We start from the raw sequence: 26,678 nt of genomic DNA on the forward strand, positions 1-26,678 counted from the left end.
TGGTCACAGTTACTCTGAAATAACAGAACAGTATTTGTAACAGGGAACTGATAATGAAGCCACATTAATTGTATTTTATGCTGCAATGCCTGCAGATCATTTTGTCTCAAATGTTCCTACTTCTCCAGTTTACCTCACTGAAAGACGGAAAGCGAAGCTGAACAGTTTTACGCTGCTCGCCATCGATGTAAATGGTGACCAGGTTCTGACCAAATGGACGACGGCCCGGGATGTGGACGATGGACACTGAATGCTGGAATGAAGACAGAAAAAAAAGTGTTGACACGAAATTCAATAATGCACAGACGGAAATAAAACAATTTTCTCATAATGCTGCTGCACAAAACAAAAGTAAACACCAAGCATCTGTAATACACTGAGGCTATAACCCAAGGGTTACAGTACTGGGGAGGGAGGATAACTCACTGTGCAGTAACACCTACTGAGCACGTTACCCACCCCAAAAGGCCCCGCCATCTCTTCCATCTGGCACAGCACTAATGTAACCTGCGCTGCACCCGTCACCGGGCTTGAACTTACATTCGCCAGCACAGAGTTCAATCAATCAATCAATCAATTTTTTATATAGCGCCAAATCACAACAAACAGTTGCCCCAAGGCGCTTTATATTGTAAGGCAAGGCCATACAATAATTATGTAAAACCCCAACGGTCAAAACGACCCCCTGTGAGCAAGCACTTGGCTACAGTGGGAAGGAAAAACTCCCTTTTAACAGGAAGAAACCTCCAGCAGAACCAGGCTCAGGGAGGGGCAGTCTTCTGCTGGGACTGGTTGGGGCTGAGGGAGAGAACCAGGAAAAAGACATGCTGTGGAGGGGAGCAGAGATCGATCACTAATGATTAAATGCAGAGTGGTGCATACAGAGCAAAAAGAGAAGGAAACAGTGCATCATGGGAACCCCCCAGCAGTCTACGTCTATAGCAGCATAACTAAGGGATGGTTCAGGGTCACCTGATTCAGCCCTAACTATAAGCTTTAGCAAAAAGGAAAGTTTTAAGCCTAATCTTAAAAGTAGAGAGGGTGTCTGTCTCCCTGATCTGAATTGGGAGCTGGTTCCACAGGAGAGCAGCCTGAAAGCTGAAGGCTTTGCCTCCCATTCTACTCTTACAAACCCTAGGAACTACAAGTAAGCCTGCAGTCTGAGAGCGAAGCGCTCTATTGGGGTGATATGGTACTACGAGGTCCCTAAGATAAGATGGGACCTGATTATTCAAAACCTTATAAGTAAGAAGAAGAATTTTAAATTCTATTCTAGAATTAACAGGAAGCCAATGAAGAGAGGCCAATATGGGTGAGATATGCTCTCTCCTTCTAGTCCCCGTTAGTACTCTAGCTGCAGCATTTTGAATTAACTGAAGGCTTTTTAGGGAACTTTTAGGACAACCTGATAATAATGAATTACAATAGTCCAGCCTAGAGGAAATAAATGCATGAATTAGTTTTTCAGCATCACTCTGAGACAAGACCTTTCTAATTTTAGAGATATTGCGTAAATGCAAAAAAGCAGTCCTACATATTTGTTTAATATGCGCTTTGAATGACATATCCTGATCGAAAATGACTCCAAGATTTCTCACAGTATTACTAGAGGTCAGGGTAATGCCATCCATAGTAAGGATCTGGTTAGACACCATGTTTCTAAGATTTGTGGGGCCAAGTACAATAACTTCAGTTTTATCTGAATTTAAAAGCAGGAAATTAGAGGTCATCCATGTCTTTATGTCTGTAAGACAATCCTGCAGTTTAGCTAATTGGTGTGTGTCCTCTGGCTTCATGGATAGATAAAGCTGGGTATCATCTGCGTAACAATGAAAATTTAAGCAATACCATCTAATAATACTGCCTAAGGGAAGCATGTATAAAGTGAATAAAATTGGTCCTAGCACAGAACCTTGTGGAACTCCATAATTAACTTTAGTCTGTGAAGAAGATTCCCATTTACATGAACAAATTGTAATCTATTAGACAAATATGATTCAAACCACCGCAGCGCAGTGCCTTTAATACCTATGGCATGCTCTAATCTCTGTAATAAAATTTTATGGTCAACAGTATCAAAAGCAGCACTGAGGTCTAACAGAACAAGCACAGAGATGAGTCCACTGTCCAAGGCCATAAGAAGATCATTTGTAACCTTCACTAATGCTGTTTCTGTACTATGATGAATTCTAAAACCTGACTGAAACTCTTCAAATAGACCATTCCTCTGCAGATGATCAGTTAGCTGTTTTACAACTACCCTTTCAAGAATTTTTGAGAGAAAACGAAGGTTGGAGATTGGCCTATAATTAGCTAAGATAGCTGGGTCAAGTGATGGCTTTTTAAGTAATGGTTTAATTACTGCCACCTTAAAAGCCTGTGGTACATAGCCAACTAACAAAGATAGATTGATCATATTTAAGATGATTAGCATTAATAATGGTAGGGCTTCCTTGAGCAGCCTGGTAGGAATGGGGTCTAATAAACATGTTGATGGTTTGGATGAAGTAACTAATGAAAACAACTCAGACAGAACAATCGGAGAGAAAGAGTCCAACCAAACACCGGCATCACTGAAAGCAGCCAAAGACAACGATATGTCTTTGGGATGGTTATGAGTAATTTTTTCTCTAATAGTTAAAATTTTGTTAGCAAAGAAAGTCATGAAGTCATTACTAGTTAAAGTTAATGGAATACTCAGCTCAATAGAGCTCTGACTCTTTGCCAGCCTGGCTACAGTGCTGAAAAGAAACCTGGGGTTGTTCTTATTTTCTTCAATTAGTGATGAGTAGAAAGATGTCCTAGCTTTACGGAGGGCTTTTTTATAGAGCAACAGACTCTTTTTCCAGGCTAAGTGAAGATCTTCTAAATTAGTGAGACGCCATTTCCTCTCCAACTTACAGGTTATCTGCTTTAAGCTACGAGTTTGTGAGTTATACCACGGAGTCAGGCACTTCTGATTTAAAGCTCTCTTTTTCAGAGGAGCTACAGCATCCAAAGTTGTCTTCAATGAGGATGTAAAACTATTGACGAGATACTCTATCTCCCTTACAGAGTTTAGGTAGCTACTCTGCACTGTGTTGGTATATGGCATTAGAGAACATAAAGAAGGAATCATATCCTTAAACCTAGTTACAGTGCTTTCTGAAAGACTTCTAGTGTAATGAAACTTATTCCCCACTGCTGGGTAGTCCATCAGAGTAAATGTAAATGTTATTAAGAAATGATCAGACAGAAGGGAGTTTTCAGGGAATACTGTTAAGTCTTCTATTTCCATACCATAAGTCAGAACAAGATATGATTAAAGTGGTGGGTGGACTCATTTACTTTTTGAGCAAAGCCAATAGAGTCTAATAATAGATTAAATGCAGTGTTGAGGCTGTCATTCTCAGCATCTGTGTGGATGTTAAAATCGCCCACTATAATTATCTTATCTGAGCTAAGCACTAAGTCAGACAAAAGGTCTGAAATGCACAGAGAAACTCACAGTAACGACCAGGTGGACGATAGACAATAACAAATAAAACTGGTTTTTGGGACTTCCAATTTGGATGGACAAGACTAAGAGTCAAGCTTTCAAATGAATTAAAGCTCTGTCTGGGTTTTTGATTAATTAATAAGCTGGAATGGAAGATTGCTGCTAATCCTCCACCCCGGCCCGTGCTACAAGCATTCTGACAGTTAGTGTGACTCGGGGGTGTTGACTCATTTAAACTAACATATTCATCCTGCTGTAACCATGTTTCTGTAAGGCAGAATAAATCAATATGTTGACCAATTATTACATAATTTACCAACAGGGACTTAGAAGAGAGAGACATAATGTTTAATAGACCACATTTAACTGTTTTAGTCTGTGGTGCAGTTGAAGGTGCTATATTATTTTTTCTTTTTGAATTTTTATGCTTAAATAGATTTTTGCTGGTTATTGGTGGTCTGGGAGCAGACACTGTCTCTACGGGGATGGGGTAATGAGGGGATGGCAGGGGGAGAGAAGCTGCAGAGAGGTGTGTAAGACTACAACTCTGCTTCCTGGTCCCAACCCTGGATAGTCACGGTTTGGAGGATTTAAGAAAATTGGCCAGATTTCTAGAAATGAGAGCTGCTCCATCCAAAGTGGGATGGATGCCATCTCTCCTAACAAGACCAGGTTTTCCCCAGAAGCTTTGCCAATTATCTATGAAGCCCACCTCATTTTTTGGACACCACTCAGACAGCCAGCAATTCAAGGAGAACATGCAGCTAAACATGTCACTCCCGGTCCGATTGGGGAGGGGCCCAGAGAAAACTACAGAGTCCGACATTGTTTTTGCAAAGTTACACACCGATTTAATGTTAATTTTAGTGACCTCCGACTGGCGTAACCGGGTGTCATTACTGCCGACGTGAATTACAATCTTACCAAATTTACACTTAGCCTTAGCCAGCAGTTTCAAATTTCCTTCAATGTCGCCTGCTCTGGCCCCCGGAAGACAATTGACTATGGTTGCTGGTGTCGCTAACTTCACATTTCTCAAAACAGAGTCGCCAATAACCAGAGTTTGATCCTCGGCGGGTGTGTCGTCGAGTGGGGAAAAACGGTTAGAAATGTGAACGGGCTGGCGGTGTACACGGGGCTTCTGTTTAGAACTACGCTTCCTCCTCACAGTCACCCAGTCGGCCTGCTTTCCCGGCTGCTCGGGATCTGCCAGGGGGTAACTAACGGCGGCTAAGCTACCTTGGTCCGCACCGACTACAGGGGCCTGGCTAGCTGTAGAATTTTCCATGGTGTGGAGCCGAGTCTCCAATTCGCCCAGCCTGGCCTCCAAAGCTATGAATAAGCTACACTTATTACAAGTACCGTTACTGCTAAAGGAGGACGAGGAATAACTAAACATTTCACACCCAGAGCAGAAAAGTGCGGGAGAGACAGGAGAAGCCGCCATGCTAAATCGGCTAAGAGCTATTAGCTACGCTAAGCTAGCGGATTCCTAAAAACACGCAAAGTGAATAATGTGTAAATAATTTAGAGGTGATTCAGCAGAAGGAGTGCTTTAGTTAAGGCACGTAAAGATTACACTGGGAAACAAATCGTAATCTAGATAACTTGATTCTAACCATGAGGTTAAAACCTCTAGAGCCTGTTGCGGGAAAGTTTTTTGGCATGGGTCATCGATGTTTACTTCACTGGTGGGCTCAGGGTCTCATCGCTGCTTTTTGCAGATGATGTGGTCCTGTTGGCTTCAACGGCCTGTGACCTCCAACTGGATCAGTTTGCAGCTGAGTGTGAAGCAGCTGGGATGAAGACCAGCACCTCTAAATCTGAGGCCATGGTTCTCAGCAGGAAACTGATGGATTGCCCACTCCAGGCAGGGAATGAGGTTTTGTCCCAAGTGAAGGAGTTCAAGTACCTCTGGGTCTTGTTCACAAGTGAGGGGACAATGGAGCGTGAGATTGGCTGGAGAATCGGTCCAGCAGGGGCGTTGCTGCATTCACGCTACCATACTGTTGTGATGAAAAGGGAGCTGAGCCAAAAGGTGACACTCTCGATCTACCGTTCAATCTTCATTCCTACTCTCACCTATGGTCATGAGGGTCGGGTCATGACCGAAAGAACTAGATCGTGGGTACAAGCGGCAGAAATGGGCTTCCTTAGGAGGGTGACTCGTGTCTCCCTTAGAGATAGGGTGAGAAGCTCGGTCATCCGTGGGGAGCTCGGAGTACAGCCGCTGCTCCTTCGCGTTGAAGAGAGCCAGCAGAGGTGGTTTGTGCATCTGGTAAGGATGCCCCCTGGGCACCTCCCTAGGGAGGTGTTCCAAGCACGTCTATCTGGGAGGAGAACCTGGGGAAGACCCAGGACTAGGTGGATAAATTGTATTTCCACACTGACCTGGGAATGCCTCAGGATCCCCTAGTCGGAAGTGGATAATGTGGCCTGAGAAAAGGAAGTCTGGGGTCCACTGCTGGAGCTGTTGCTCCTGAGTCCCGATCCCGGATAAGCGGTTGAAGATAAGTGATGAGTAATCTGTGATCTAAATCAAATGCATTTGGGTATTGTAATGTGGGGACACTATAAATACGGGTAAAACTGACCAAACTTTGAGCAGTAATACGTGTCTGCCCTCACCCAGCGTGAGTCAGCTAGTGGGTACTCTGGCAGTGCAACAGCCATGTAGTCTTTCTTTGTGCAGACAGCCACCACTAGCACACCTTCCATGGTGAAGAAGGCTTCTAGCCCAGTTCCACTTGCTGTGAAGAAACTGTGCAGAACAAAACGATTGCCATTTTAAACTGTAGAATGTACAGTAGTTAGACATAGAACCTCTTCAAATACTTAATTTCTCAGCGAGGTCTTTTTCTTTACCTGTAGAGCTGCTTCCTGCGTGGTCCTTTGCTCAAGTCACGATAAACACCTGTGCCATCATTGGAGGAGGGGTTATGGTTGTTGGAAAAGTCAGAGCGACAGGATGCAAAATCCATGTTGAGACAGAGCCAAGCATAAAAGGCAAATCCATTGCCTGGCCAGCGGTTAACAGTGGGCACCATGATACCCGCCATGGGGGGTGAAAGATCAAAGTACTGTAAGGCACTATCATGACCTTCTCTGGCCGCCATGGCTGAGAGCATTCTGGTCATCTGAGTGCAGTATGGATGTATCCTCTTGCCCACTACTATGTTGCCATTTTGATTCACTCTGAGCAGTCTGAGCAGGGTCTTCAGCTCCTCTGGTCTCAAACACAGGGAGCCCAAGTCTTGGAGGAGGTCCAGGAGGGAATCAGCACACTGCCTATCAAGACAATGGGGCTGAGAGAGCACCTGCAATAAAGCCTTCACCATGCCTGCCTCCACAGCCACCGTCCTGCAGGACAAAGACCCTCCGCATACCGTATCCAGCCACTGGGCTACGAGCAGCTGGAGGCCCCTCTGACCTGACAGGTCAGGAAGCCACTGCAGGAGCAGCAGCAAGGGCTGTTCATTACTAATGCCAATATGATGGGCATGAACATGCTCACCCTCCACTGCCTAGAGATACAGACAGACAATAAAGATAACACATGGACACGGTTGTGTGGTCAGTAACTTCAGGTTAACAAACTTAAACTCAGTTTAAACTGAAACAGGGTCTTTAGTTACATAATTTAATCTCACTTTGAATTAGATCTGTACTTTATTGTGGTAAAGAGGAAATGTGGTGCTCACCATGTTCATCAGTTCTTGCAACAGCCGTTTGGTGGGCAAACCTTGACTCTTCAGCACGTCGTAAAGCTGGGAGTACCCAATCCGCTCCTTGAAAACCTCCTGGGGAGAAAGAAATATTCAGAATAAAGCAATCTTTAAAAAATTAAACTGTAATTGGCACATTACCATACACTGAAAGATGACAACAAGAAACCCGAACAGAAAACAGTTGAGAGTGCAGTTTTGCAGTTAATGAATAGTGCAGCAGGTAACTGATTTTTTTTTTTAAATGGTAGTACAAGTACTAAATTTGGTAAATAATACTGGTAAAAATACTACTGCGACATTACTGTTTGGAAAAAGCACATGGCCAGTTGAATTTTTGACAGGGCAGCCATCTTGAAAAATGCCTGGTATTCTGGTATACTGAAATGTACGGAATCCTACCAATGTGGAGCAGTTTGGATGAGCTTGGTGTCCAAAAGTAGGCTTTTCACCTTGAAGAAGTAAGTCCTACACAGACCCTGAAGGCTTTCAGGCCAGTGTTTATCCCCAAGTATCATGGCATAAAGTGGATGAGATTCTATGACTCCCCCTGAACACCGGTCCATCACAGCCCAGCCAAAGCTAGTAGCCATTTACAGCTGGTTGGACTGTGATGAAGCACATGAAGTGCCAAAGTCAAAGATAAAGTATCTTGTGCAAGGGCACACCGGCAGGTAGTGTGACCAGGAATTGAATCCAGGTCTGTACAATGGAGACCCATCTGCTTGACTATCAAATGGCTCCATATCTGCCTGACAGGCAACAAGCCTGACATGTTGAAATAATTGCTTCAAAAATCCCAAATTTGAAATCTACATAGTCAAAAAGGTATGATTCAACACTAGGAGCATCCATATTGGGCAAGTCTGTGCATATTTTTTACCCAAAGAGTTTCCATGTCAAGCATACGAGGTCTGTCCATAAAGTATCGTACCTTTTAATTTTTTTCAAAAATACTATGTTTTTACGTCAGACATGCTTGAACCCTCGTGCGCATGCGTGAGTTTTTCCACGCCTGTCAGTGACGTCATTCGCCTGTGAGCACGCCTTGTGGAAGGAGTGGTCCCGACCCCTCGTCGGATTTTCATTGTCTGGAAATGGCGGAATGAAAAGGACTTTTTTTCCATCAGAATTTTTTCAGAAGCTGTTAGAGACTGGCACCTGGAAACCATTCGAAAAATTTATCTGGCTTTCAGTGAAAATTTTACGGGCTTCACAGAGAATAAGGACTTTAACTACAGGGTTAAGGACCCCTTTAAGGACGGTCGGTGCGCCGCGCTGCGAGCTGCGATGATACGGCACAAACCACTGGATCATTTCTAAGCTGATGGCTCTGTGGATACGAGACCGTCGTGTGCTCTTTCTCTGGTTATCACAAGACCTGGACATCAGCCATTTTCCGGCAGATTTCATTTTTAACAAGAGATTTTGTCATGGAAAGCCACGCGGAGGCTTCGCGCGTCACGACCGATTCGCTGATGAAGCGAGACAAAGGAACACCTCTGTTTCGGAGTGTTAGAGGACAAGTTGGGACATGTCCAGCTCTCCACAAGTTCTTTTATACTCACTCGACTGGTAAGCACTGAAAGCCGCGATAGGCATGTCCCAACTTGTCCTCTAACACTCCGAAACGGAGGTGTTCCTTTGTCTCGCTTCATCAGCGAATCGGTCGTGACGCGCGAAGCCTCCGCGTGGCTTTCCATGACAAAATCTCTTGTTAAAAGTGAAATCTGCCGGAAAATGGCTGATGTCCAGGTCTTGTGATAACCAGAGAAAGAGCACACGACGGTCTCGTATCCACAGAGCCATCAGCTTAGAAATGATCCAGTGGTTTGTGCCGTATCGTCGCAGCTCGCAGCGCGGCGCGGCGCACCAACCGTCCTTTAAAGGGGTCCTTAACCCTGTAGTTAAAGTCCTTATTCTCTGTGAAGCCCGTAAAATTTTCACTGAAAGCCAGATAAATTTTTCGAATGGTTTCCAGGTGCCAGTCTCTAACAGCTTCTGAAAAAATTCTGATGGAAAAAAAGTCCTTTTCATTCCGCCATTTCCAGACAATGAAAATCCGACGAGGGGGCGGGACCACTCCTTCCACAAGGCGTGCTCACAGGCGAATGACGTCACTGACAGGCGTGGAAAAACTCACGCATGCGCACGAGGGTTCAAGCATGTCTGACGTAAAAACATATGAATGAAATCCATATAGTTTTTGAAAAAAATAAAAAGGTACGATACTTTATGGACAGACCTCGTACATTGGAAAATGGCTGCCATTTGGAAAATTTGGCCCGTGGACATTTTCAAAGGAGTAATGTCTACAGAGTGTTTATTTGATTTATTTATTAAATTAATTCATCAAATTTGAAACACTACCTAGAAATGTTCTGTTATATGCTACAGTAGCAGGCACCATAAGCTTAGCACATGCACACAAACACACAATGTGTAAGAAGGAATACCTTTAAAAAAATAGTCAACCTGCAAAACAATGTATCTTACCTTAGCAGAGGGAGAGTTACTCATAATAGCCGTTAAGACTCCCAAAGCATGAACTGTAATGCTGTCTGATCCTTTTTCCAAAACCTATATAGAAATAAGGTATAGTAAAAAAAAAAAAAAAACACGTTTCAGCACAGTGTGATACTGAAAGTAATATTTCACCTGCGCGAACTCAGAGAAAACAAGTCAACACTGAGCCAAAGACCAGAGGAGTTTTTGCTCTGATCACATGGAACCTGAAGAAGACTTAAGGCTGCAGTATACTTCAAAAAAATTTCAATTTTCACCGCAAAAAGTTGTATTTCAGTGCTCGGCCCACATGATTTAAGTTCTTTCTGTGTTCATAGTGAAGGCAAACGGAACCTTTGCACTAGACCCTGCCTGAGCCAAAACAGCCTATAATCGGTTTTAATAAGCCTAAAATCCTGGTGTGCAGGGTTCAGATTCAGTTTGGCTTCATTCACAGCTTCTGCTGCAGCTGCAACATGTTGTGGTAGTGAATCCATTTGTGGCCAAGTTACAAGCAGATGCCAGTGGAATGATGACCCTCTTTTCATCATGTTTGATTGCTAAATACATCGTGGGTCCTGCCAACTCCGATCTACAAACCACGGGTTTTCTCTCTGCAGTGATCACGTGCAGGCACACAGGGCACCGGCATGGTTTGACGGAAAAAGAACCCCGTATATAAGGACTAAAATCCATAGAGCTTTAAATGACAAGGTCACAAACCTTTATTTTTAGGATTTTTGTCATACATTTGAAGTATACTTGCACCTTTAAAGTAAATGTCATTTTACGCACCCGGATTACTGGAGCACAGAGGGTCAAAATAAACTACTGCACCAGACACCAAACAATCACCTCTTTGTTAATCACCAATAGGCCCCAGCATGCACAACACCACAAAAAAAAGAAAAAAAAGAAAAAAAGAATGAGGCAATCCAAATGATTGCTAAACATTAGGGAACGTAAAACCACAGGAAATAAGCCAGGTGTTTCAAAAAGGCACCACCAGGGACAGCAATACAAGGAAAGAAACACACGCACACACGCGCACATGAGCACGCATGGGAGAGAAAAAAATATCTCATGCACTGTGATAAAAGAAGGAACCCCCACCCACCCCACCCACAACCCAAACATACCCATTTGGTATGTCTTGTCCAGTTTTGTCAACAGGGAAATCAGCCTCTAATCATTTATGTGATTTCAATACGCGTTCCCATGCAAGAAAAGAGGAATTCTCCAACTGTCAATCTTGATCACCAAATTTGAGTGTGGAAAAAGCTCACACCAGCTCGCCCATACATGGATTTCAAGTGGAACAGAAGTTGTAATATCAGAGATAACAGGCGTGATAACTGGCATTTCAAACAGAACAAAAAAGGAACAGCGCAGTTATCGCTTACAGTGTGACTGAACTACGTGCTGCATTTACAAACGAGCGCCATCTCTGGCTTCCTGTCTGAAGCTTCCTGTTTAAAGAGCTCAAAGGACTGAACAAGTGAAAAGAAGGCTGAGTTTCCTGCTGACGAACCAATAACAACACAGTGGAGAGAAAGTACCTGGTCCACTTCGACCTCTGTGTGTAAACTTGTCGTGAAGTCACATTCAACCTTATGCTGCGGCCTACGCCTGTTGCTCTGAAAGAGCTACAGGACACACACACGCACACACACACAGACACGCACACACACACACAAAGACAGACAGTTAAACAACATGACAAACTCCTCTGTCAGAGCCAGTGTCATCCCGGCTCTCTACAGCAGACATGAGACAGACACAAGCACACAAGTGCATCTAAAACTAAAAAAAAAAAAACACAAACAAAACAAAAACCACTGGAATATCATGAAAAAGTTTAATATTTTATGTCAGTTATTTCAGAGAGCAAACATTTTTATATATAAATTCCATCTTCCTCCCACGTAAATTAAAATGTTTCAAACGTTTTTTTAATTTGAATAATTATGACCTACAGCTTAAAAAAATAGGGAAAATGTATCTCAATACACAAGAATATTTCATAAGATCAGTTATAAACAAAAAAAGGATTTATAATGTAGAAATATGAAAATTCTGAAAAGTATGTTTATTTATGCACTTAGTACTTAAGTGGGGCTCCTTTCACACAAACAACTGCATCATTACAGTGTGGCATGGAGGCAATCAGCCCGTGGCATTGCTGAGGTGTTATGGAAGCAGAAGTTGCTTTAGACATAGCGGCCTTCAGCTTGTCTTTATTGTTGGGTCTGGTGTCTCTCTTCTTCATCTTGGCTGAACCCCATAGATTCTTTGTGGGGTTCAGGTCAGGCCAACTGGTTGGCTAATCGTGGACAGTAATGCCATGGACAGAAAACCAGTTACAAATAGTTTTGGCACTCGGGGCAGGAGCCAAATCCAGCAGCATCTCCATAAAGCTTAATCTTCTGGTCAACATACAGTAGGTGTTGACTTTGGACTTCATAAAACAGGTTGGCCCGACATCAGCAGACCACATGGTATTCCAAATCATCACAGATTGTGAAAACTTCACATTGGACTTTAAGCAACCTGGATTCTGTGCCTCTCCACTCTTCCTCTAGACTCTGGAATCTTGATTTACAAATGAAATGCAAATTTTACTGTCACCTGAAAAGACAATTTTGTACCACTTGGCAATGACCGAGTTCTTTTTCTCCTTAGCTTTTCTCCCTAGCCTAGGCAATACCATTCTGACATTGATTCTATTTCAGGAGTGGCTTGACACTAGGAATATGACACATGTAGCCCATTTCCTGGACATGCCCGTGCATGGTGGCTCTTGATGCACTGACTCCAACCTCAATCCACTCCTTGTCAAGCTCCCCCAAGTTCTCAAATCGGTTTTGTTTGACAATCTTCTCAAGGCTGCAGTCATCCCTGTTGCTTGTGCACCTTTTCCTACCACACGTTTCTCCTGTAGTCAATGTTTAATGACTATGCTTTGATGCAACGCTTTGAAACCAGCCAGCCCATTCAGTAATGACTTGCTGTGGATTACCCTCCTTGTAGAGGGTGTCACTGAGCACCTTCGGGATAATTGGCAAGTCAGCAGTCTTTCCCATGATTGAAATGTGTACTGAACCAGACAGAGATTCATCGTATACTGCAGAAACAGTGAGTTACTCAAATTTGAAGTTAAAATTCTTATATTTTGAAAAACAAATTATAGATTTGGAGGAGTAGGCCGTAATTATCCAAATTAAATTAATAAAAAGAAATGGTCATAACATTTTAGTTTATATGTAATGAGTCCACAATATAGAAAACTTCCACTTTCTGAAATAACTGACAAAAATATTTATTTTTTTCACAATATTGTAATTGTTTTAAGATGCACTTGCACAAGATTTCAGGATTCTTCACACTAACAGCACAGACACAATGTATAGACTCTGTTGACAGACACGGAACAATTTAAGGCATCTAAAAGAAATAAGATCTGACATGAAGACAAAATGAAAGGACAAACACAGCACTTAGAAAAAGATGTTCCCCCTTCCTGATGGCCTGCTTTTTCATATTTACAACACATAATTACTCCAGATGTTCACACATTATACAGTATGTAAAACATAAATCTGAGTAAACAGAATATACTGTTTATAAAACCAGAACTGTACATGTTAAAATGTAAAAATGAACAATCCAATATTAATGGGTAGTATGTGGGGGAAAACCAAACAAAAATCAACTGACACAGTTTCTTAAATGACCGATTTTTAATAACAGAGATTCTCTGAACACACCCATACTTGATTGCTCCTCCAGGTAAACATCATGTAAATAGAACATTTACAGTAAAGTAAGTTCATTCGGCTTCTCCTTTATTTGCTCGGGTTTTACATCAGGTGCCCTTCCTGACACAACTCCACATTACATGGAGAAAGGGCACAGGTGGTCTTGAACCAGGAAACTTCTGTTTTGGGAGGTTGTTTGAACCACTTGGCCACCACACTGTCCAAATACAACATTTACCGTAATGTGTATAAATATTTAACCAAAATAAATTCCACAAGCAAAAGAAAACTATTCAAATACAGCATTGTGCAAAAGTCTTATACAGCTCACTATTTCTGCATAAATGTGGTTTTGATGAGTTTTTTTTTTCCTCTCATTTGTATGTCAGTAAAATACAGATTATAATAGCCAATTGGCCTCTGTGTGCATGTAGGCGTGGGTGCGTGTGTACAGAGAAACTGGGGAGAGCTGACATTTGGCGTTTGGATGAACGCTGCGAAAACAGAAAGTCGATAGGACTAATATTTTTGGAGAAATCAGGGATAGTAGCTGAAAACAGCTGCAATGCACCATGGGAGTTCGGGGCTTTGGGGTTTTACATGATGCTATTGTGGTTCATGTTAGTTTAACAGTGTTGTCAGTGTTATTGATTTATTGTGTTTTGCAGTTCAATTGGTTTAGTCAGTTTAGTTAAGTGTCATGTTGCCGTGGCCATGAGTGGGAAGGATAGTGCATTTGATGTCTTCTGCCACTGTCTCCGTTTGTGGATGTGTAACAATAAAAGCGTGCATGTGTGTGTGCATTCGTGTGCTCATGCAATTTTGATCACAGAAACAAGGGGGAGCTGACATTTGCCGTTTGTTATGCTTATGTATTTTGGGTGAAGGATGAACATCGCCAAAATGGAACATTGATAGGACTAATATTTTTTGAGAAACTACAGATATTATCTAACAACACCAAACAATGAACATTGATAATTACATTCTGGACTCACAGGGTACTCCAGCAGGGGGCTGCAAATAATCTATATATTAAAAGTGTGAGTGTATGCATGCGTATATGATTTTATTTAGTAAGTTCAATAAAAGTACATAATATAAATGTAAATACATTACAAATACATGGGTGCCACAAGAATGTGAAAACACTTATTTCCATTATGGTCCATTTAAAAATCAAATGACAATGAAATAGAGATTGTTGTTATTCATTCGGCTGCTCCCGGTTTTGTTCGGGGTCGCCACAGCGGATACAGTCAGATCCGCATTGGTAATTGGCACAAGTTTTACGTCGGATGCCCTTCCTGACGCAGCTCCAGTTTTACCTGGTGAAACACACACAGCCGTTGGTGTTCCAAAGAGGTCTCCCATCCAAGTACTAACCAGGTCCTGCTCTGCTTAGCTTCTGAGATCTGGCGGGATCAGGCTGACACAGAGGTAATAATAAAATAATAATGATGATAATAAACTGAACATAATAATGGGCAGCACAGTGGCTTAGTGGTTAGCACTGTTGCCTCACAGCAAGAAGGTCATGGGATTGATTTCCATCTGTGGCCTTTCTCTGTGGAGTTTCAGAGGGAACCCACATGGGGAGACCCATGTGGGTTCCCTCTGAGTGCTCCGGCTTCTAACCACATCCAAAGACATGCAGGTTAGGTGGACTGGAAAGTTTAAATTGTCCGTAGGTTTGCATCCAGGTGTGAATATGTTTGTCTATGTGTGGCCCTGTGGCAGACTGGCATTCTGTCCAGGGGGTACGCCGCCTTACGCCCTATGACTGCTGGGCTAGGCTCCAGCACCCCGCGACCCAATCTTGGATAACCGGTTGAAGATAAGTGTGAGTGATAATAATAATGACAATAATAATAATAACATTGTTTATATATGATAACAAGAACCCAAACAACTTATTTATTTAATTAATTTAACAATTTGTAAATACATTAAAACAGTAAATTAACATTAAAAATTACATAATTAACAGGAAATAAAAGGGTTGAGTTCTTCTAAAAACTGATGAGGTCTAAGGTTCTAATAACATCCTGGACTCACACGCCATTCCAACTCATTATAGAGACTTTGCATAATTTATTACCACCCTTGAAAAATGTCAGCTACCTAGTTTATAAACGCCAGTGTTTTGCCCGTATATCCCCACGGGCAAAACACTAGCTTCATGTTAATTCAATAAATAATTAAAGGATACAGATAATTTTATCTGTTACATGACAAAAAGTGGTATGCTAAAGAATGTAACAAACCTTTTTGTTTTACGATAAAACCTGCAGAGGAGGATTTTCTTTCACCAAAACATTAAATCTAGGCTTGCATCTCAGATGTACCGTCTGGCAAATTGTAGCTGAACTTTCAGGTCTACTTTTTAATAAAACTCTCCTCTGTACCACTTGATCATGAGCTGTATTTAACTGATGATGCAAAATACAAAACATGCACTATGCACAATTTTTCCAATCACAGCCACAGAAGCCTGTACCTTCTTCTGGGTTGTCTGGGTGTCTTGGTGGCTTTCCTTACACTTCTCCTTCTTGCACAGTCACTCAGTTTTTGAGAAGTGTCTACTCCACACAGATTTACCATAGAGTGCCATACTGTCTGTATTTCTTCATAACTGATGTAAATAAAGTTCAAGACATATTCAGTGACTTGGAAATGTTCATGTATCCATCCCCTGACTTGTCTGATGAAAACTGGCAATTAAACTGATTACTTACAGGTATTCTACCAAAGGGGCTGATTACTTATGCAACCCATCAGCTTGGCTTTTATATTTTTAATTAATTTATATCAAGTTGTAGAGATTTACTTTTAGTTTGAGTCTAAGTAAGATAATTTAGAAATTTTATATTGAGAAGCCTGATTTACTTTTAGTATTTGAAATGCCATAAACAAATTAAAATGTGTGAAATACCAAGAAGTATAAATACTTTTGCAAGCCACTGTAGATGTTGACCGAGGTTTTTTTTGTCCAGCATCCTTGATTTATGATTATTTTATATTCTTCTGCCTAATATTTTTGCTCAGTATTGTATGTCAGTCTATAGAGAATTACAAACCCATTGTTAATAGTCTGACACTTCAAAGAATCACAGTTAGAGCTGTTATGCCCAAATGGCAAAAATGTAGAACAGTGGTGAGTCTTCACAGGAGCGGTCAGCCCACCAAAACTGCATCAAAAGTACACTGATGACTCATTCAATAAGTCACCAAAGACATCAGACAAACAGAGATAATGCAGACCTCACCTCAGTTAAGGTCAGAGTTCATCATTTCATTACAGACAGAGTGGGCAACAACTGTAACCACGCAAGTCCCACTAGCATCAAAGAAGAACATACAGGCTCAACTCACATTAGCCCAAAGGTAGTAGACCTATATAGGATCATTAGTGTTGGTGCTTATCCCCAAGATTCCCTAACATGAAGCAGATGAGAGTCTACAGCTTCCCTTGTACCGGACACCAGTCTAACATAGGTTACATTACAGGTTCTAAGGCCTGTACTAATTTGTAGTTGGGCAGATTGTGACAATGTAGAGAAAAGTACCTTGTGTTGAGGTGACTGGAAATCAAACCCAGGTCTTAATATTGGTAGCCCAACTCCTGTATCCCACTGAACTACCTGCTATAAACATTATCTGGTGACTGATACACTGAAAACCAAGCTTATTGGAAGATGTGCCCCATTACATTGGGTGTAAAGCTAACACTAAATTATTAACTCTACCGGGGGTGGAGTTAGCCTATTTTTAGGGGTGCTCAAGCACCCCTAAATATATATATATATGCTTCTATACTACTATTTTTAAACAACCTATTTCAAGCATTATGCCAAAATATGTATTACAAGAACACAGTAATTTGATCATCTCCCCTTCCTGGGCAAATCGTGCCTACATTCATCTCTCTCTCTCTCTCTCTGCAACTGCGTCTGCTCTGGCATGTGTTTGTGTCGCGTGGTGCTGCGGCGGGTGGTGCTCATTTAGCAGAGGCGCTGTCCTGTGAGCGCTGGTGGTAACCTCGGCCAGTCGTGCTGTCAAGTGATTGCCAGGCGAAACAGTCACATTTGCGAGGTATTTATTCACAGTTTATTCTCTGAATGTGAAGAGCAAGTGCAACTTCCTGAAAAGTGCTTATTTTACTCACCTGGCTACCTATCGCAAAACAGTATATTACTCTACAAATTAGTGCGTGCTGTGTGTAGTCAAATGTAAGATTGATTCGGTGTTGTCTTTTTTTCCAACTAAATCCTCTTGTCAGCTACTAAATGGTGCTCGCCCTTCAATCTGTGTAGCTTCCATGAACAAATCACTCTCCTACATCAAATACCATGTACACAGATCTGACCTTAAATGCTTAGTTAAGATCCTTAACTAAGCATTTCAGAATTAAGACAGTAAACTTTACCACAAAGTTTAATGCACAGCATGATAATAAGTGAATCATTTAAATTCCTGCTAAAAAAGGCATAAATCATAAAACTCATTTTGTATTTTTATTTGTTGGCAGTAAGTGGCAAGCCTGCAGTGCAGTGATGGATATCAGAGCATTTTTTTCAAAAGCAAAAAATAGCTTCAGGTGAGGTTTGTGCACTCTATAGACCTTATGTGATAGTAGATATGGACACTGAGAATAGCAAAGGATGGAAAGTGAAGCTAAGTGGAAATTGAATGTGTGTATCAGACTGTGGAGGTGTCTTACTTGTGTTACTGGTGTTCTGGTATGAATTCTGACTTTTAAGTCACACATTTTTATTTTTCTTACTTTTAAGGACTTCATTAGATCTTGTCTGTCCTTTCTATGCTTTGCTGTTAATTCAATAAATAATTCATATATTTCTTATCCTGAACCCATTTATGTGCAGTATACCATCTGTGTTCTCCATCCAGCCTTATAGTGGAGTGCTGCTGTAGCTGTGCTAAACCAGGTCCTCCTGCACACGGCACTAAACCTCACTGATCATAACAATTGCAACTACTGTATTTTTATGACTTACAACGTGGATGTGCGTGCTGCCAGAAAAACTGAGACATCAATCAGTTTGTAGAATAAATAAATGAATAGCCAAAACTAAAACACAATCTAAGTAATGCCTAAAACTATCTAAATGTAATTGAAAAGTGATACCAGGGTGGGTGTTCTGTACTAAGTACTATGACATAATAATCTGTTAAGATGAAATAAAAAATCTTCAATAACTATAGGCTCATAAGACTAATATAAAAACAAGGATAATATACTGTACTCAGCCTCTCAATATTTCAGACCTGCTCCTAAATTGGAATTACTATTTGCCCTCACCACATTAGGAGATTAAATTATTTGTTATATAAACTGTACCAGAATGCAGGAATTTTATGTATGGGCAGTTATCCATTGTTAATATGTGTTTTTTTTTATCATTCTGACAATGAATGCAGCTTTTACAAGCAATGTTTTCACTCTGAAATCATGGGAAATTGTATTTCTGGACATCTACATTTTAAAAATTTTAAAAATGTGCTAAGCACCCCTAAAAGTGGAAGTCTAAAATCGCCTCTGAACTCTACTATGGAATTAATGGGCAACAACCATTACCTCCAAGATCTTGGATACAGACAGCAAAAATTAGGTTCCTCCTTCAGGTATCCAAGCTTACACTCAGGGACAGGGTGAGAAGTTTGAATATTCAGGAGTGACACGGAATAGAACCACTGCCCCTTCGCATGGAAAGGGCCCAGCTGGTGAGGATGCCCCCGGTCATCTCCCTATGGAGGTTTTTCAGGCACATCCAACACTGAGGTAGCTCCAGTGAAGATCCAAGACACACAGGAGGGCCTACATCTCCCAGCTAGCTTGGAAACATCTAGGGCCCAACCAGGAGCAGTTAGACCCAGATAAGTGGCAGAAAATGAATGGATGAACTGTTATCTTCACCATCTGACAGAGAACAGGCAATATTCTAACTTTAAACACCACTAAATCTTAAACACATACCAACAAAATTTGATTATGCATGCAGAAGACCACAAAAATTTGCACAACTCTTTCTCAAAACAATGACAATCTTCACATAAAATATAATACACATAATAAGGGATCTGATTTTGCCCGATAGGATCCACAAACAGGCAAGAGAGAATGCAGAACCCTCCACCCTCCCCTGTCAGTTAATGAACATAAAAATTCAAACATAACAGAAGTGTGACAGCATGCGTCAGAATCTGGATGAGTCATTGTAACCAAACACTACCCCTATGACCAAATTGTGGAGGAAATTCTCAGTCACTCCACGATGTGAAACTCAAGCATGCAACACAAACAGACAGGTATTTCATCAATAAATGAAACGATCATTTAAAACTGTTGATTTCGACTTCCGGTCAAGCTGGCCAAGATGGAGGCAGCATAAACTCGTGTCTCCGCTCTCCTTTTCTAATAATACAACTTTCTCGGCATAGTAAGGTGAAATATCAGCTGTCTCAATACGTAACACGATAACTATGCCGTCCAGGTCGAAACCTAGGAGCATTGCCTCTGCTAGAGAGCACGAAATAAGTGAAATGCCCGAGGACGAGGACGAGCGCAGCAGTATCTCGGGGGCGGAAACTAACGGGGCTAACGAAGCTGGAGATGCTAGCCTGGAGTCAATTCTCCACGAATTACGCCAATCCCGCCGAGAAAACAGCACACACTTTAAAGAATTGAGAGCTGACGTGACGGAGATAAACACGAGGATAAATGAGGTAGAGTCACGAGTGGAGGCGGTGGAGGAGCGGACTATGCTAATTGAAGATACTATGGCGGAGCTAATAAAACAACAGCAAAAGCTAGCAGCTAAAGCAATTGACTTAGAGGGCAGATCAAGACGTTCCTCGATCCGCATCTACGGAGTGCCAGAGGAGGAAGAGAACGGATCGCGGTCAGTGTCCGATTTTGTGGATGGTTTACTTAAAGGGGCTCTGGACACTCTTCAGCCTGTTGATCTCAATATAGAGAGGGCACATCGCTCACTCGGACCTAAGGCTCCACTCGGCACTCCCCCCCCGCTCTATAGTGGTCAAGTTCTCAAGCTACAGGACCAAGGAAGAAGTGCTGCGGCTAACCTGGCAGAAGAAGGGCTTCACTTACAAAGAGAAGAGGATCTCTGTGGACCACGACTACACCACTGAGGTTCTAAAACACAGACGTGAGTACAATGAAGTAAAAAAGGTGCTTCGAGAAAAGTCCATTTGCTTCGAGACTCCCTACCCAGCTACACTAAGAGTGTTTTCTGAGGGAGAGGACTGCCTTTATAACTCTGCAGAGGAAGCAACCAAAGATATGGTGGAAAGGGGTTTCCCTGTATCAATCATCCAGGCTCCCACTACAGCTCTGGATAAAATTATGGCTACTATGTGGCAGAAGGTAAAGGCAAGGGAGCCAGAGAAGGGATATGATGGATCTGTGAAGGAAGGATTTAAGAAGAAACTTGCTGTCTTTCGTAAGCAATAATAACACCTGATGAGGAGCCAATGTTGACACTTGGGAGAAGGTTGTTCTTCAAGTTGGGACTATAAATGATGACGAGGACAGTAAAGGAGATGGAGAGGATGGGACGACATGAGCATGCTGCACTCTGGGGGCCCCCTACCACCTGGACTGGAGAGGACTGGGTCCTGCCCCCCGCAGCCACCTACCACTTACCAACTGGACTTTTTAAGGGTCATAAAGAAGACCCCTGCCTTGGAAGTCAAGTTGGGGTTTGTACAAATCGCTTCCGTTGAAGTGACTGTTCCGTTGTTATCTGTTTTGATTCATTGTTATGTTTTCACAGAAGCTGAGTTCATAAATGTGAATGCAATGGTTAAAAGGTGTTTAAAAGGGGAAAAACAAAACAAAACAAAAAAAAAACTAAATGGTTAATAACTCATCTTTGAGGATTATTTCTTATAATGTCAAGGGTCTCACAAATCCAGTTAAAAGGGCAAAAAAGTTAACTAAAATGAAGAGGGAGAGGGGCGAAATTATTTTTCTACAGGAGACCCACCTGACCAATGATGAACATTTAAAGTTAAAATGACAAGGCTACAATAAAGTTTATTATGCATCTTATGATTCTGGACGTAGGAGGGGAGTAGCAATTTTGATTTCAGCAGGGGTGGTTTTTGAAATAATATCTGAAATATGTGATCAGAATGGGAGGTATATAATGATCATTGGTCGGTTAGATGGAGTAGAGGTTACACTTTTCAATGTGTATGCCCCCCCGGGCTCAAACTGGATGTTCTATAAACATGTTATTGACCTAATGATAACAAAGGCAGAAGGTATACTGGTCTGCGGCGGTGATTTTAATCTGAGATTGGACCCCAAGGACTCCTCTAGCCTGGCAGCTGGGTCTGTCAATATACAAAATAAATGAATGAGTAAAATGATGAGTGAGTTTGGTATACGTGATATATGGAGAGAACTTAACCCCACAGGGAGGGACTATTCTTTCTATTCAAATGTTCATAGAACATATTCCAGAATCGATTACTTTTTTGTTCTAAACAGAGACACTGAGAGAGTGACATCATGCAAATTGGGATCGATAGACCTTTCAGACCACTGTCCGGTATATCTGAATCTAAAATTGGGTGTCAAAAAATCTACCTCATTGTGAAGATTAAATACCAGTGTACTTAAGGGACAGATTAGAGAAGAACTAGAAAAGGAAATTCAAACCTACTTAACTGATAACGATAATGGAGAAGTATCACCAATCATTCTGTGGGACGAATGCAAAGCAGTCCTCCGAGGAAAGATTATAGCTAAAACATCATTATTTAATAAACTAAGAAAAGAGAAGCTGCATGTTTTAACAAAAGAATTAGAACTAAAAAAAAAATAAAAACAAAATAGATGATGAGACAATTAAAAAAATTAAGGTAACAAAAAACCAAAGTGACAATTTACTTAATGTAGACGTGCAGAAAAAAAATGATGTTTCTGAAACAAAAATATCAGGAAGTAGGACCTAGATCAACAAAATTACGTGTATACAAACTGAGAAAACAGCAGGTGGAAAGGGACATTTATAAAATTAAGGATCCAGTTTCTAAACAAATAAAATATAAAATGCAGGAAATAAAAAACTGTTTTCAGAGCTACTATAAAAATCTGTACTCCTCCCAATCCCAGCCGGTCCATAACTTTTCAGAGACCATTCTTAAAACACTAAATCTGCCAAAAGTTACAGAAAATCAAAATAGGGCTCTGTCTGCAGAGGTAACTAAGGAGTTAAAGAGAGCAATACAAGGTCTTAAATCAAATAAGTGCCCCGGCGCAGATGGTTACCCTGGAGAGTGGTATAGGCTTTATTCAAAAGTTCTGTCACCGGTCTTGCTGAGAGCTTTTAACTGGGTTTTAAAGTATGGTGAATTACCTCCCTCTTGGAATGAAACACTCATAACAATGATTCCCAAAGAGGGTAAAGTCGGACTCTGTAGTTTTCTGTGGGCCCCTCCCCAATCGGACCGAGAGTGGGATGTTTAGCCGCATGTTCTCCCTGAATTGCTGGCTGTCTGAGTGGTGTCCAAAAAATGAGGTGGGCTTCATAGATAATTGGCAAAGCTTCTGGGGAAAACCTGGTCTTGTTAGGAGAGACGGCATCCATCCCACTTTGGATGGAACAGCTCTCATTTCTAGAAATCTGGCCAATTTTCTTAAATCCTCCAAACCGTGACTATCCAGGGTTGGGACCAGGAAGCAGAGTTGTAGTCTTACACACCTCTCTGCAGCTTCTCTCCCCCTGCCATCCCCTCATTACCCCATCCCCGTAGAGACGGTGCCTGCTCCCAGACCACCAATATCCAGTAAAAATCTATTTAAGCATAAAAATTCAAAAAGAAAAAATAATATAGCACCTTCAACTGCACCACAGACTAAAACAGTTAAATGTGGTCTATTAAACATTAGGTCTCTCTCTTCTAAGTCCCTGTTAGTAAATGATATAATAATTGATCAACATATTGATTTATTCTGCCTTACAGAAACCTGGTTACAGCAGGATGAATATGTTAGTTTAAATGAGTCAACACCCCCGAGTCACACTAACTGCCAGAACGCTCGTAGCACAGGCCAAGGCGGAGGATTAGCAGCAATCTTCCATTCCAGCTTATTAATTAATCAAAAACCCAGACAGAGCTTTAATTCATTTGAAAGCTTGACTCTTAGTCTTGTCCATCCAAATTGGAAGTCCCAAAAACCAGTTTTATTTATTATCTATCGTCCACCTGGTCGTTACTGTGAGTTTCTCTGTGAATTTTCAGAACTTTTGTCTGACTTAGTGCTTAGCTCAGATAAGATAATTATAGTGGGCGATTTTAACATCCACACAGATGCTGAGAATGACAGCCTCAACACTGCATTTAATCTATTATTAGACTCTATTGGCTTTGCTCAAAAAGTAAATGAGTCCACCCACCACTTTAATCATATCTTCGATCTTGTTCTGACTTATGGTATGGAAATAGAAGACTTAACAGTATTCCCTGAAAACTCCCTTCTGTCCGATCATTTCTTAATAACATTTACATTTACTCTGATGGACTACCCAGCAGTGGGGAATAAGTTTCATTACACTAGAAGTCTTTCAGAAAGCGCTGTAACTAGGTTTAAGGATATGATTCCTTCTTTATGTTCTCTAATGCCATATACCAACACAGTGCAGAGTAGCTACCTAAACTCTGTAAGTGAGATAGAGTATCTCGTCAATAGTTTTACATCCTCATTGAAGACAACTTTGGATGCTGTAGCTCCTCTGAAAAAGAGAGCTTTAAATCAGAAGTGCCTGACTCCATGGTATAACTCACAAACTCGCAGCTTAAAGCAGATAACCTGTACGTTGGAGAGGAAATGGCATCTCACTAATTTAGAAGATCTTCACTTAGCCTGGAAAAAGAGTCTGTTGCTCTATAAAAAAGCCCTCCGTAAAGCTAGGACATCTTACTACTCATCACTAATTGAAGAAAATAAGAACAACCCCAGGTTTCTTTTCAGCACCGTAGCCAGGCTGACAAAGAGTCAGAGCTCTATTGAGTCGAGTATTCCTTTAACTAGTAATGACTTCATGACTTTCTTTGCTAATAAAATTTTAACTATTAGAGAAAAAATTACTCATAACCATCCCAAAGACATATCGTTATCTGTGGCTGCTTTCAGTGATGCCGGTATTTGGTTAGACTCTTTCTCTCCGATTGTTCTGTCTGAGTTATTTTCATTAGTTACTTCCTCCAAACCATCAACATGTCTATTAGACCCCATTCCTACCAGGCTGCTCAAGGAAGCCCTACCATTAATTAATGCTTCGATCTTAAATATGATCAATCTATCTTTATTAGTTGGCTATGTACCACAGGCTTTTAAGGTGGCAGTAATTAAACCATTACTTAAAAAGCCATCACTTGACCCAGCTATCTTAGCTAATTATAGGCCAATCTCCAACCTTCCTTTTCTCTCAAAAATTCTTGAAAGGGTAGTTGTAAAACAGCTAACTGATCATCTACAGAGGAATGGTCTATTTGAAGAGTTTCAGTCAGGTTTTAGAATTCATCATAGTACAGAAACAGCATTAGTGAAGGTTACAAATGATCTTCTTATGGCCTCAGACAGTGGACTCATCTCTGTTGTATTGCAGAGATTAGAGCATGCCATAGGTATTAAAGGCACTGCACTGCGGTGGTTTGAATCATATTTATCTAATAGATTACAATTTGTTCATGTAAATGGGGAATCTTCTTCACAGACTAAGGTTAATTATGGAGTTCCACAAGGTTCTGTGCAAGGACCAATTTTATTCACTTTATACATGTTTCCCTTTGGCAGTATTATTAGACAGCATTGCTTAAATTTTCATTGTTACGCAGATGATACCCAACTTTATCTGTCCATGAAGCCAGAGGACACACACACCAATTAGCTAAACTGCAGGATTGTCTTACAGACATAAAGACATGGATGACCTCTAATTTCCTGCTTTTAAACTCAGATAAAACTGAAGTTATTGCACTTGGCCCCACAAATCTTAGAAACATGGTGTCTGACCAGATCCTTACTCTGGATGGCATTACCCTGACCTCTAGTAATACTGTGAGAAATCTTGGAGTCACTTTTGATCAGGATATGTCATTCAATGCGCATATTAAACAAATATGTAGGACTGCTTTTTTGCATTTGCGCAATATCTCTAAAATTAGAAAAGTCTTGTCTCAGAGTTATGCTGAAAAACTAATTAATGCATTTATTTCCTCTAGGCTGGACTATTGTAATTCATTATTATCAGGTTGTCCTAAAAGTTCCCTGAAAAGCCTTCAGTTAATTCAAAATGCTGCAGCTAGAGTACTGACACGGACTAGAAGGAGAGAGCATATCTCACCCATATTGGCCTCTCTTCATTGGCTTCCTGTTAATTCTAGAATAGAATTTAAAATTCTTCTTCTTACTTATAAGGTTTTGAATAATCAGGTCCCATCTTATCTTAGGGACCTCATAGTACCATATCACCCCAATAGAGCACTTCGCTCTCAGACTGCAGGCTTACTTGTAGTTCCTAGGGTTTGTAAGAGTAGAATGGGAGGCAGAGCCTTCAGCTTTCAGGCTCCTCTCCTGTGGAACCAGCTCCCAATTCAGATCAGGGAGACAGACACCCTCTCTACTTTTAAGATTAGGCTTAAAACTTTCCTTTTTACTAAAGCTTATAGTTAGGGCTGGATCAGGTGACCCTGAACCATCCCTTAGTTATGCTGCTATAGACTTAGACTGCTGGGGGGTTCCCATGATGCACTGAGTGTTTCTTTCTCTTTTTGCTCTGTATGCAACACTCTGCATTTAATCATTAGTGATTGATCTCTGCTCCCCTCCACAGCATGTCTTTTTCCTGGTTCTCTCCCTCAGCCCCAACCAGTCCCAGCAGAAGACTGCCCCTCCCTGAGCCTGGTTCTGCTGGAGGTTTCTTCCTGTTAAAAGGGAGTTTTTCCTTCCCACTGTCGCCAAGTGCTTGCTCACAGGGGGTCGTTTTGACCGTTGGGGTTTTCTGTAATTATTGTATGGCCTTGCCTTACAATATAAAGCACCTTGGGGCAACTGTTTGTTGTGATTTGGCGCTATATAAATAAAATTGATTTGATTTAAAGATAAATTAGACGGTGCCAATTTTAGACCAATTAGTTTATTAAATCAAGATTATA

At 41.3% G+C, this 26,678-nt stretch overlaps 1 protein-coding gene across 4 annotated transcripts in view; it reads right to left on the reverse strand.

Annotated features, from left to right (window-relative positions):
- Positions 1-26,678, reverse strand: part of nbeal2 (neurobeachin-like 2) — a 144,182-nt gene that overhangs the window by 48,083 nt on the left and 69,421 nt on the right. For 3 of the 4 annotated variants that reach the window (XM_034174948.1, XM_034174947.1, XM_034174950.1), the window contains exons 10-15: positions 11,268-11,354; positions 9,700-9,783; positions 7,180-7,278; positions 6,344-7,002; positions 6,107-6,239; positions 134-253 (exon numbers count right to left, since the gene is read on the reverse strand). In XM_034174948.1, coding sequence (XP_034030839.1) covers positions 134-253; positions 6,107-6,239; positions 6,344-7,002; positions 7,180-7,278; positions 9,700-9,783; positions 11,268-11,354 — 1,182 coding nt within the window. The remainder of the gene's footprint in view (positions 1-133; positions 254-6,106; positions 6,240-6,343; positions 7,003-7,179; positions 7,279-9,699; positions 9,784-11,267; positions 11,355-26,678) is intronic. The other variant, XM_034174951.1, reaches the window with a different exon arrangement.

This window comes from Thalassophryne amazonica, chromosome 7, assembly GCF_902500255.1.
Source record: "Thalassophryne amazonica chromosome 7, fThaAma1.1, whole genome shotgun sequence".
Lineage (NCBI taxonomy): Eukaryota > Metazoa > Chordata > Actinopteri > Batrachoidiformes > Batrachoididae > Thalassophryne > Thalassophryne amazonica.